This window comes from Thrips palmi, unplaced genomic scaffold (genome assembly GCF_012932325.1).
Source record: "Thrips palmi isolate BJ-2018 unplaced genomic scaffold, TpBJ-2018v1 HiC_scaffold_18, whole genome shotgun sequence".
Taxonomy (NCBI): Eukaryota; Metazoa; Arthropoda; class Insecta; order Thysanoptera; family Thripidae; genus Thrips; species Thrips palmi.
This window is the reverse complement of record NW_023144627.1, coordinates 12083736-12094470: the sequence shown is the minus strand read 5'-3', so window position 1 is coordinate 12094470 and position 10735 is coordinate 12083736. Positions and strand designations below refer to the sequence as shown.

The 10735-nt window shown below is 60.0% G+C and overlaps 1 protein-coding gene across 2 annotated transcripts; it reads left to right on the top strand.

Annotated features, from left to right (window-relative positions):
• The first annotated feature begins 375 nt into the window (after positions 1–375).
• LOC117644372 (unconventional myosin IC) lies at positions 376–10326 on the top strand. 2 transcript variants are annotated; one of them, XM_034383767.1, is made up of 16 exons: positions 379–475; positions 1684–1813; positions 1908–2023; positions 5792–5862; positions 6061–6452; positions 6523–6738; positions 6811–7073; positions 7146–7599; positions 7677–7862; positions 8040–8239; positions 8321–8602; positions 8697–8926; positions 9188–9303; positions 9379–9591; positions 9705–9805; positions 9900–10326. In XM_034383767.1, the coding sequence occupies exons 1-16, from the start codon at positions 393–395 to the stop codon at positions 10003–10005; spliced, it is 3159 nt and encodes a 1052-aa protein (XP_034239658.1). In that variant the 5' UTR covers positions 379–392; the 3' UTR covers positions 10006–10326. The 2 variants fall into 2 exon arrangements, with proteins under 2 accessions (XP_034239657.1, XP_034239658.1); XM_034383766.1 differs by having other exon boundaries at positions 376–475; positions 6811–7599.
• Positions 10327–10735: the final 409 nt, after the last annotated feature.

Below are 10735 nucleotides of genomic sequence, written 5' to 3'. Positions count from 1 at the left end.
TGGCGGCGCGGGGCGCAGGCTCGGGCGCGGGCCACGCCGCGGGGACGCAGGACGCAGTGCCGCTCGGTCCGCCCACCACCGCGGTCAGTTCGGCGATCTCCCCGCGTCCCAAGTACTCGTGGCGCGGACCGTCTTCGACCGTCTTCGGGAGCGATAAGGAAGGCCTTGGTGACGTCGCCGTGCCCTGACGGTGGTCGTCCTCCTGGCGGTGCGTGCGCCAGCAGCAGCGCCAGTCGAACGAGTCAAGGCGGTGCAGGCTGACTGACCGCCACGCACGCCACGCCACGCCACGCCACGCCACGCCACGCCTGCTGACTGGAGCGGTCCATCCGTCGCCATGGATACCCGGTACCCATACCCCCGCGCAGAGTACGTGTCTCCAAGGCCGCCAAATGGCTTCTGTTTTCAGCGGCGTCTGCAACACTTGCCCTTTCCGACGGCGGCCGAGTCGAGTTGGGTTCCCAGCAGTCCTTATGTGCGAAGCGTTGCTACTTATCTTTTGCACTGACCAAAAACAATGTCGACATTTTTCGCTGTGCATCGAGTTTTGAGTGCGGTGTGTGTGATAGCAGGCGTTGTGGCGAAATTGATAGATACGCATGTTCCCGTGTCGGATTGCTTTGTCATTTCTTGCGTGGACTCTATACGCTCTCTGCTCTTGACTACTCCTCGGTGAGCGCAGTTTCGCACTTTGCATTCACGCGGACATTGGATGGCTCAGATTAGCCGGCGTTTATTGCTTATTATTGTTGTCGCGCTGCAAAGCCTTGCCAATGAGTTGCCCGCAAGTGTATCAGATAACTCGGATTCACTGTCAATCTGCCGGCGGCGGACCGGCGGCGCCAACGGTGCCACACTGTGCGAACTTTGGCGAGCGAGTAGCGAAGCGAGAGTCAAGGGCGCGTTGGCAGGGGCCTCGCCGCACGGTGGGCCAGAAGACCGGTGGAGGCGGCCAATACTCGAGACGCGTTTTGAGCTGCACAGTCGCTCAATAAGACTCGAACCGAACGTGTGACCCCACCAATGGATTGCTCTCCGAACGAGGAATCCATTGGTGGGGTCACACGTTCGGTTCGAGTCCCATTTAGCGACTCTAGCTCAAAACGCGTCTAAGAGTTGTTTTGGCCACCTGCGCCGGTCTTCCGGCCCACTGCGTGGCCGCCGCGCGACGAGTCGCCGACGACGCGGCGTTACGTGGTTCGTGCACGCCGTCATGTGGGCGGAACGTGCCTTGCCGAAGCTGAGGCCGGGGATGAAGTGTTGAGGTCCTTCCCGGCGCATTTTGCGTCACCAGGGATTTGGCGGCCGTGCCACCACACTGCCACCGCTTGGCAAGCGGACTCGAGGGCCGCCCAATGAATGTGCCAGTCATTTTCAGATAAAAAGGAATCAGAAATAAAGATGAATGAGTGAGAAGCACCGGCAGCTGCAGTTTGACGACTTTGAGGACTTTCCCTTGCTGCGATCTGTCTCGACGCACATTTGTCTTCTTTCTTTCTTTCTCGCCGTGATTTGCTTTACCGATGCCACGCACGACGCGTGGCACGACAGTACGGAAGGCCGAGGGGGGAAGCGAGAGGCCTCCGAGAATAAACTCATTTTCTTCCTGACGGACTTGGAGCGGGTTCGATTCCCGTTGGAGCGCGACGTTTAATTGGTCTGTCCTTTCCCGTTCCGTTGCAGCGACATGGAGCACAGCCTGCATGAGCGCGACCGCGTGGGGGTCCAGGATGCCGTCATGCTGGAGAACCACACGGACGAGCGGGCCTTCGTCGAGAACCTCAGGAAGAGGTTCAAGGAGAACCTCCCCTACGTGAGTGTCCACCTCGGTGTCAACAGAAAAGCAACAAAACAAGGGCGTGACAATGTTTTTATCTTTTTTTTTGCACGTGTCTCTGTCCCTGCAGACCTACATCGGCCAGGTCCTGGTCTCGGTGAACCCCTTCCAGGACCTGCCCATCTACACGCCGCAGGTGATCGAGGAGTACCAGAAGACGCACTTCTTCGACGCGCCGCCGCACATGTGAGTGACAAAGTGCTTCGCGACGTCCAGCTTGATGACCAGCTTGACGGCCAGCTCAGCGGGATAAACGCTGCCATTTGCCGCGCCGGGCTTTCCCTCGCGGGCTTGACCCTGGAGAGACTCTAGAGAGGTTTTAGAGAGACCCTAGAGAGGTCTTAGAGACACCCTAGAGAAATTTTAGAGACCCTCGGGAAATTTTACGGAGATTTTAGAGAAACCCTAGAGAAATTTTAGAGAGACCAAAGAATAATTTTAGAGGAACCCTAGAGAAATTTTGGAGAGATTTTAGAGATACCTTAGAGAGATTTTAGAGAGACCCTAGAAAGACCTCTTGCGAGTCTCTCTAATGTCTCCCTACCCGAGCGTGCTCGGAAACAAGCACCGTCAGCACTCCTCGGCGCAAAAGCCGCTTAAAGCTCATTTTGGCCATAAAGCCACGGCGGCGGTCTGGTTTTGATAACGATGATTGACACGAATCGTTTTAAGGCGCGGCGTTTGCGAGGAAGGCTAGGAAGGGCCCGAAGGCGGGGTCGAAGGGCAAGGGAGGGGCCGGCGGGGCCGGCGGGGCCGCAGGGCGTGGCGACGCGGCCAAACATTAACGAAATCGATTACCGGTCCAAAACGCCAGGTAACTAACTAATGGAACGTAAAAGAGAAAGAGACGGACACTGGATCGCGAAATCAATACCCGAATATCAAGCTAGCGGTAAATCTCCGTCCGTGCCGCGCGCGAAGGGGTCGGCGTCTTACGGGCGCGAAAACGAACGGCCCATCTCTAAATTCGAGCAGAGCTTCCCGACAGTGCAATGCAAACCGGTACCGCTTGGCTGCTTGGCCGGCTGCGCTGGCTGCGATCGGAATGGGGCTCGTTCGATCCGGGCTGTATCTTATCTCGAATAAACACGTGCAGCGGAGCTTATCGATGCCGAACAAAAGGCATTGGCGCACTGGCGCCGCGCCGGGATTTAAAATTTAAAAGAAGCTGTCGGGTCCGCGGCGCGCCAACGCAAAGTGGACCAGATGACCGGTGGAGGCGGCCAAAACTTTAGACGCGTTTTGAGCTCCAGAGTCGCTGAACGGGACTCGAACCGAACGTGTGACCCCATCGATGGTTTGCTCTTCGAGCGAGGAATCCATTGGTGGGGTCACACGTTCGGTTCGAGTTACTTTTTGCGACTCTGGAGCTTAAAACGCGTCTAGAATTTTGGTCACCTCCACCGGTCTTCTGGCCCACTGTGCAACGTTATGCCAGAGGGAGCGTGCGGTCCTCGAGACATGCGCGATTGTGGCCGGCCTCTCGCGGCCTCTGGCCACCGCGCCGCTCCGGGCCGAGCCGGGCGGTGACAGGTGCATTCGGCACCACGCCGCCGCCTTGCCGGCGCCCGCTGCATCATCAAGTGCATCACGGCGGGTTGCGCGTGGCGGCGGCTGCTTGGCCGACTTTCTGAGGTCGGCAGGCATTTTCAAACCGCCGCGATGGACTGTTTCGGCCGAGCAACGACCCCCATGGACCAACCGACCGCCAAGGCCTCCACTGCGAAACCGTTTCCGAACAGAGCGACGTCTTGGACGTGTTCGGTGCCACGCAGGGCCACGCCGGCCGGCGGTGGTGTTCCATTCCACTCGGCGAGTCGCGCGCCCAGAAACAGCTGTGCGGCCGGCGGCGTGTTCGGGCGCGCGCCGCCAGACGGCGCCACGGTCGGCTGCCCGCCGGCCGGCCTGCACTGCAAGGGCCTGCACTGCAAGGGCCTACGCTGCCTGCGGCCGCCGCGGGTTGGTCGGACACGGCCCGGCACCGCCCGGCGCGGCGGCCAAATTACGTCACAGGGATTGGCGGTGCGTTCAATTAGGCCACCAGGAATGCCGAGCTTATCGGCTCCGATCCGCCGCGACGCGTCCGTGGCCGTCCGTGGCCGTCCGCGACGGTCGCCGATTGGTTTGGCGGCCGAGTCAGCTGAGCGCGCTAAGCGGCTATCGGTGCGCGGGCAACTCGAAGGAGTGTCACTGCCAGGCCGGCCGGCCGGTGAATCATGCCTCGCAGGCCGTGCAGGCCGTGTGATAAGCCCGGCGGTACCGCGAAACGTGGAAAACGGAAAGGGACTTAACGTGTAGTGACGCGAAAAAGCGGGGCTGCACACGGCACAGACCGGCCCCTTGGTCTGGGAAACCGATGCAACAGGGAATTCCGCGAGGCTGGATTAAATCAGCGGCTTGCGAGGGGAACCAGCGACCGTGTCGTCCTTTGGCGGTCCCGAGGTCTGAGGAGAGACGCGACACGCGAAATCGACGCGCTGCTGAAGGTTGGACACTGTCCTTTCCAGCGTGGGGCAACCCCGCGGGACGTCCGGCAGTGGGCCGTCTGTCTGCCATCACGACGATGGATCAGGCGAATGCATTTCGACAACTTCCTCTGGCCGAGGACAGCGGTGAGGGAACCGCGCCGCCTAGCCCGTCCTATCACTTAGAGCCACGCGCCCCGCCCGCCTTGCCCCGCCCCGCCGTCGCCGCCATGTTTTGTTTTACCTCGCCCTTGATTGCTGGTCACGATCCAGATGGTGTGCACGAGCCGGGCCAGAGGTTAGGTCCCCTGCCGTGACTGCGCGGGGCGGGGCCGGGCGGGGCGGGGCGGGGCCGCCGCTTGTATCAAGTTTTTTGTTCTTTTCCGGTCGGGAACATCGCGACTTGAACACGAGCGGCGAGAGAGCGAGCGAGCGGGCTTTGACCCCGCCTGCCTGCCTGCCTGTCTCGAACGTGAACCGCCGCGCCGTCACAGCGAGGCAAAGCGAAGCACGGCGACGAGCGAATAGCGAATCGCTTGGCGGGCGTGACAGTGTAGGCTACTTAAGGCCGCACGCCGCCTGCGCGCTGCACTGCCCCGTGGCGCGCGCGTGCGTTGCGGGCTGGCCTACCCCGAGCACCGCAGGCGCTCCACTGCCGTCTCCCTCCCTCCCATTGCCCTCTGGCGGGACTGAGGGGGACAGAGCGACCCGACTCGACGTAATTAAGGGACGCCCTCATTGTTTCGTCACCGATTGCGCGGCCCCGTTTTCCTTTATCGGCGCCACTCGGACCAGGACGGGCTGTGACGCGGTGCGATGGTGGCTGTGGTCGCGGTGGCCCGGCGCGCCGAATCGGCTGTGGCTTCGCCGGATCAGCCTGTGCCGTGTGGCCCGAACAGTGTCGTCGCTCTGTCTCTCTCGCACTCGTGCGGGACGCCCCGCGGGTGCGAGAGAGACAGAGCGACGGATCAGTCTGAGCGGGGGCGTCGCCCTGTGGTCTTCCCTCCCCCCTCTGCGACGACCCAATACCTCGCGCGGCCGGCCTCTCGCTGTCAGCGACGCCGGGATGACTCAGTCCGACTCGGTCTCTCCAGACGCCCTCCCCCCCTTTTTCTGTTCCGGGGTCGCCGTCTGGATCCTGGATTTGCATAGAGTGGCTGTCCAGGAAGGCACCTGGGAGGCACTGCGGCCTGGCTCGGCCTGGCTCGGCCTCTCGGACAATCGATACTCATCACTTAGAAGCTTTCCGGAAAAACAAACGCAAAGGGCCTGTAAGGAGCGCCGGCCGCCGGGCGTGGCTGCAGACTGGTGTCGAACAACAGCGCCCTGTCTCTGTCGCACTCGCAGGGCGCCCCGTCGGGGTGCGAGAGAGACAGAGGCAACAAAGTAGCAAAGTTGCGGCGGGTGAATTAAATGAAGTCGTTTGCTCCTTTTTTTTTGTGTCTGTAGAGTGCTGGTGTTGACTCATGCGTGGGCTTTCTGCTTGCAGCTTCGCCGTGGCCGACACCGCGTACAGGTCGCTGTGCAAGGAGAACCGGGAACAATGCGTGCTTATTTCTGGTGAGCGGACTGGGCTGCTTCCTCGATGCAAGCCGTTTCAGGCAAGCCGCGGAACTGCGGTTCGCCCAGAGTTACGACTGCGGTTCGATAGAGGGAAATGCGGATTGTTGGATTTTGGCCCCTCCGAGCGAACCGGCGGTCTCCTGGTGGCTTGCTCTTTGCACGCTTTCTCATAAAATGAATGTTTTTACGACGCAGGCGAGTCCGGCGCGGGCAAGACGGAGGCCTCCAAGAAGGTGCTGCAGTACATCGCGGCGGCCACCGGCAAGGGCCGCACCGTGGAGGCCGTCAAGGACAAGCTGCTGCAGTCCAACCCGGTGCTGGAGGCGTTCGGCAACGCCCGGACCAACCGCAACAACAACTCGAGCCGCTTCGGCAAGTACATGGACATCGCCTTCAACTACCGCGGCGACCCCGTGGGCGGCAACATCCTCAGCTACCTGCTGGAGAAGTCACGCGTGGTGCACCACAACCCGGGCGAGCGCAACTTCCACATCTTCCACCAGCTGCTGGCGGGCGCCGACGACCAGGTGCTGGCCAAGCTCAAGCTGTCCCGTGACCCCGCCCAGTACCACTACCTGACCAACGGGGTGAGTGTCCACGCCGCGAGCGCCTCGCGCTCCCTCGACCGAGTCTAATTCACAGTGTGTCGACCCGCAGCACCAGGTGAACCGCGCGGACCTGGAGGTGAGCACGGACAGGGCCGACTTCCAGGCCATGTGCCGCGCCATGTCCACCATGGAGCTGCAGCAGGAGGACCAGGACGCCATCCTGGCCATCGTGGCGAGCGTCCTGCACCTGGGCAACATCACCTTCGCCGAGGTGGACGGCGTGGCCGCCGTGGAGAAGCCCAAGGAGGTGGCCATCATCGCCGAGGTGCGTAGTCGCGGGTTCGAGTCCCGGCGTCGCCCCGTTGTCCCGTGTGCTCACCGTTGACCTGTCCTGCAGCTGCTGGGCTGCGACGCGCGCCGCCTGAGCGAGGCCCTGGTGAGCCGCACCATCGACGCGCACGGAGACAAGGTGACGTCCCCGCTGTCGCGCGACATGGCGGTGTACGCCCGCGACGCCCTGGCCAAGGCCGTGTACGACCGCCTCTTCACCTGGCTGGTCCGCAGGCTCAACTTCAGCTTGCAGCCGCCGCGCGAAGAGCGCAACGACGTCGTCATGGGCATCCTGGACATCTACGGCTTCGAGGTGTTCCAGAAGAACAGGTGGGGCTCGGCATGGCAACCGCCAGAATTCAAAGCTTGCGGTGAAACTAACACACTGTTTTCTTGGTTCAGCTTCGAGCAGTTCTGCATCAACTTCTGCAACGAGAAGCTGCAGCAGGTGTTCGTGGAGCTGACGCTCAAGTCCGAGCAGGACGAGTACCTGCGCGAGGGCATCGAGTGGGAGGCGGTGACGTACTTCGACAACAAGGTCATCATCGACCTGATCGAGCAGCGGCACCGCGGCCTCATCGCCCTCCTCGACGAGGAGTGCCTGCGGCCCGGCGAGCCCACCGACCTCAGCCTGCTGGCCAAGTTCAACGAGCACCTGGACGGCCACCCGCACTACGTGTGCCACCGCACCGCCGACAAGCAGACCCAGAAGACGATGCAGCGCGAGGAGTTCAAGCTGGTGCACTACGCCGGCGACGTGACGTACCGCATCGACGGCTTCCTGGAGAAGAACAACGACCTGCTGTTCCGCGACCTCAGGGAGACCATGACGTTCTCCACCAACTCGGTTACCCAGGTGCAGTCCCACCTGCCCGTTTTGAACTTCCAACTGGTTCCTCTCAAGGCGTGCTAACCTCCCCGCTCTGCCCGCAGACCACGTTCCCCGAGAGCGAGCTCCGCACCAAGAAGCGCCCCGAGACGGCGGTGACGCAGTTCAAGAACAGCCTGAACCGCCTCATGGAGATCCTGATGTGCAAGGAGCCGTCGTACATCCGCTGCATCAAGCCCAACGACTTCCAGGCCGCCGGCATCTTCACCGAGGAGGTCGTCATCCACCAGGTGCGTGCGTGCACACCACGGCGCCACGCCACTGCCAAGCGACGGCGATACTCGGCGCGCGCGCGCGGCGCTGGCGCACGGGGTATACGCCCAACCCGCCGGCCCCCTGGGGCTAAGAAAAGTTGTTCCGTCGCTCTGTCTCTAGCCGCGCGCTAATTTTGCTTGTTCGGCGTGCAGGTCAAGTACTTGGGGCTGATGGAGAACCTCCGCGTGCGGCGCGCGGGCTTCGCGTACCGCCGGCCCTACGAGGCGTTCCTGGAGCGCTACAAGAGCCTGTGCCCCGCGACGTGGCCCAACTACCGCGGCCCCGCCAAGGACGGCGTCGGCACGCTGGTGAAGCACCTCGGGTACCAGCCCGACGACTTCCGCATGGGCAAGTAAGTGTGGCGGGTGGTGGCGGCGTTGTTTGAATCCCTAGGCGGTGATCGCGGTGTCTGACTGCCTGTCCGTGTCCGCAGCACCAAGCTGTTCATCCGGTGGCCGCGCACGCTGTTCAGCACGGAGGACGCCTTCCAGCAGCACAAGCACCACATCGCCGCCATCATCCAGAAGGTGTGGAAGGGCCGGCGGCAGCGGCAGATCTTCCTGCGCATGCGGGCGGCCGCCATCCAGATGCAGGCGCTGGCCAGGGGCTTCCTGGCGAGGCGCAGGGCGGACCGGCGTCGCCAGGCCGCCGTCACCGTGCGCAAGTTCATCGAGGGCTTCATCACGCGCAACGGGCCGCCCACCGACCTCAACAGGTGCGGCATGAACGTGGAACACGTGGAACGTGGAACGCGCGCTGCCGGGACTCGAACCCGCGACTAACCCGCCCCGCGTGCCCGCGTGTTGCAGGCGCTTCATCATGCTGTCCAAGTGCGAGTACCTGACGCGCCTGTCGCGCTCGCTGCCCAAGTCCGTCCTGGACAAGTCATGGCCGCCGGCACCGCCGCACTGCACCGAGACGTCGCAGATCCTGCGCCGCCTGCACACCTCCTGGCAGGCCAGGAAGTACTGCCTGGGCCTGAGCGCGCAGCGCAAGCGGCAGCTGCAGCTCAAGCAGCACGCCGAGGAGCTGTTCAAGGGTCAGTCCAATCCCACTGCAAGGCTTGCTTTGAGGGTAGCCACGGTGAACGCAACGCGCGAGCAGCTGCAGCGCGGCAGCGCGGACCGTGTCCACGGTCGCGATACCCCCTGCCTGCGGCGTTGCTCTGCGCGCGGGGTATCGCCAGCGGCAGGGGCGAGGCAGGCCGGCAGGCACGGCTGTCCCGCGGGACCGGCCGCCTCGCAGGCGCCCCACTGTCTGCGTGTCGAAATGAGCCTGACGTACTCTACGCCTGTTGCAGGGAAGAAGAAGAGCTACCCGCAGAGCGTGGGGCCCTTGTTCGTGGAGGACAGGCTCAGCGAGGAGCAGCGGGCGCTGCTGCCGTCCTTCAGGAACTCGACCTCGGAGAAGATCAGGGTGAGTGTCCTCTCTCCGTCGTTGTTCGCACCGGAGAGTGTCAGAGTCCGCTGAACGTGCCGTTCGTGCTTCCAGTACTGCTGCCCCGTGACCAAGTTCGACCGGCACGGCTACAAGCCCCGCGAGCGCGCCCTGGTGGTGACGGACGACGCGCTGTACCTGCTGGAGGGCCGCACCTTCAAGCTCAAGCACCGCCTGGCCTTCGAGTCGCTCAACGAGGTCGCCATCACGGCCGAGGGCGACTCGTTCCTGCTGCTGCGGATCCCCACCGACCTCAAGAAGGACAAGGTGGGTGTCGTCTGCCTCCCTCTCAGCAGGGATCTTAGTATTCTTGAAAATGCCAAGACATGAAAATGAACAGCGGAAAAGTAACATGCTTGATTTGTTTTCTCCTCTCGCAGGGTGATCTGATTCTGCAAGTTCCTCATCTGATTGAGGCGGTTACCTTAATCGTGGACTCTGCAAGGAAACCTCAGATGCTCAACATTGTCGAAGGAGGAACGTAAGTGTTTTTAACTTTAAGAAAACCTTCTAAATATAGATCTCTCTTTAGTGTGGCAAAAAGTTAATTATACAATTTTCTCTTTAAATTTCAGCATTTCACATACGTACAGCGGAGGAAGTGGAGTCATCGACATCACTAGAGGAGCAAGTCCAGCCATCACCAAGGGGAAGCAAGGCCACCTCATTGTAGTGGGTTAGCCACTATAAGGTCCAATAGTGCCGCAAACTAATGCAGAAGAGTCTTACTTTTATGTCCGTACTTCATAAAATATTTAAACTGTAAGATAACACAATTATGAATTAAGTAAGTCTCTTAATTGACTGCATTTGTGTATGTGAATATTGTGTATAGTGTTTGATAAAGCTTTAAACTAGTTTTTGGTTTTTAAGTATTTGGGCTGGATCCCAAGTACTTATAGCTGTGATTCAGGTTTTCTTTTTATTAAAGTCCTTTTGAGATTTAGCTGTGAATGAAAGCATAATTGCTCTAAATGCCATGGTAAGATTTTTAATGTGTGGGACCAACGTTTGGATGGATGAATGTATGACATATGTTCTTGTCTGTGATCTTTTCTTTAAGTTGTGGGAGGAGAATTATTGAATAGACTGTTGGTCAACACTTCATTAGTACCCAGAAATATGGAATGTCACTAATGCGCATAGTATGTAATAAGACAGTAGAAGTTTAAAAAAATCCGTACAGTTTCATTTTGCAAGTCCATAAAATATATACTGTATACTGTGCTGTCAAATCATGAAACTTTCCATGGTAAAGTTTTCATCTCCTTTCAAAGGTTCCACATCACTGGAGAGTATCCAAGATACTACTCTGCATTTTTATGAATATGAAATCAGTATTTTGTAATAGTAATTTTAATTGTGATGTGGTGTACATACAGCTTTGGTGCTATACTATGTTATATTTTGT

Bases quoted from the DNA above. Each gene is read 5' to 3' on its own strand.
- LOC117644372 (XM_034383766.1), top strand. From the start codon at position 393: ATGGCTTCTGTTTTCAGCGGCGTCTGCAACACTTGCCCTTTCCGACGG. The intron at 6,739-6,810 runs GTGCGTAGTCGC...CCTGTCCTGCAG, and splicing joins AGGTGGCCATCATCGCCGAG to CTGCTGGGCTGCGACGCGCG. The intron at 7,600-7,676 runs GTGCAGTCCCAC...CTCTGCCCGCAG, and splicing joins CCACCAACTCGGTTACCCAG to ACCACGTTCCCCGAGAGCGA.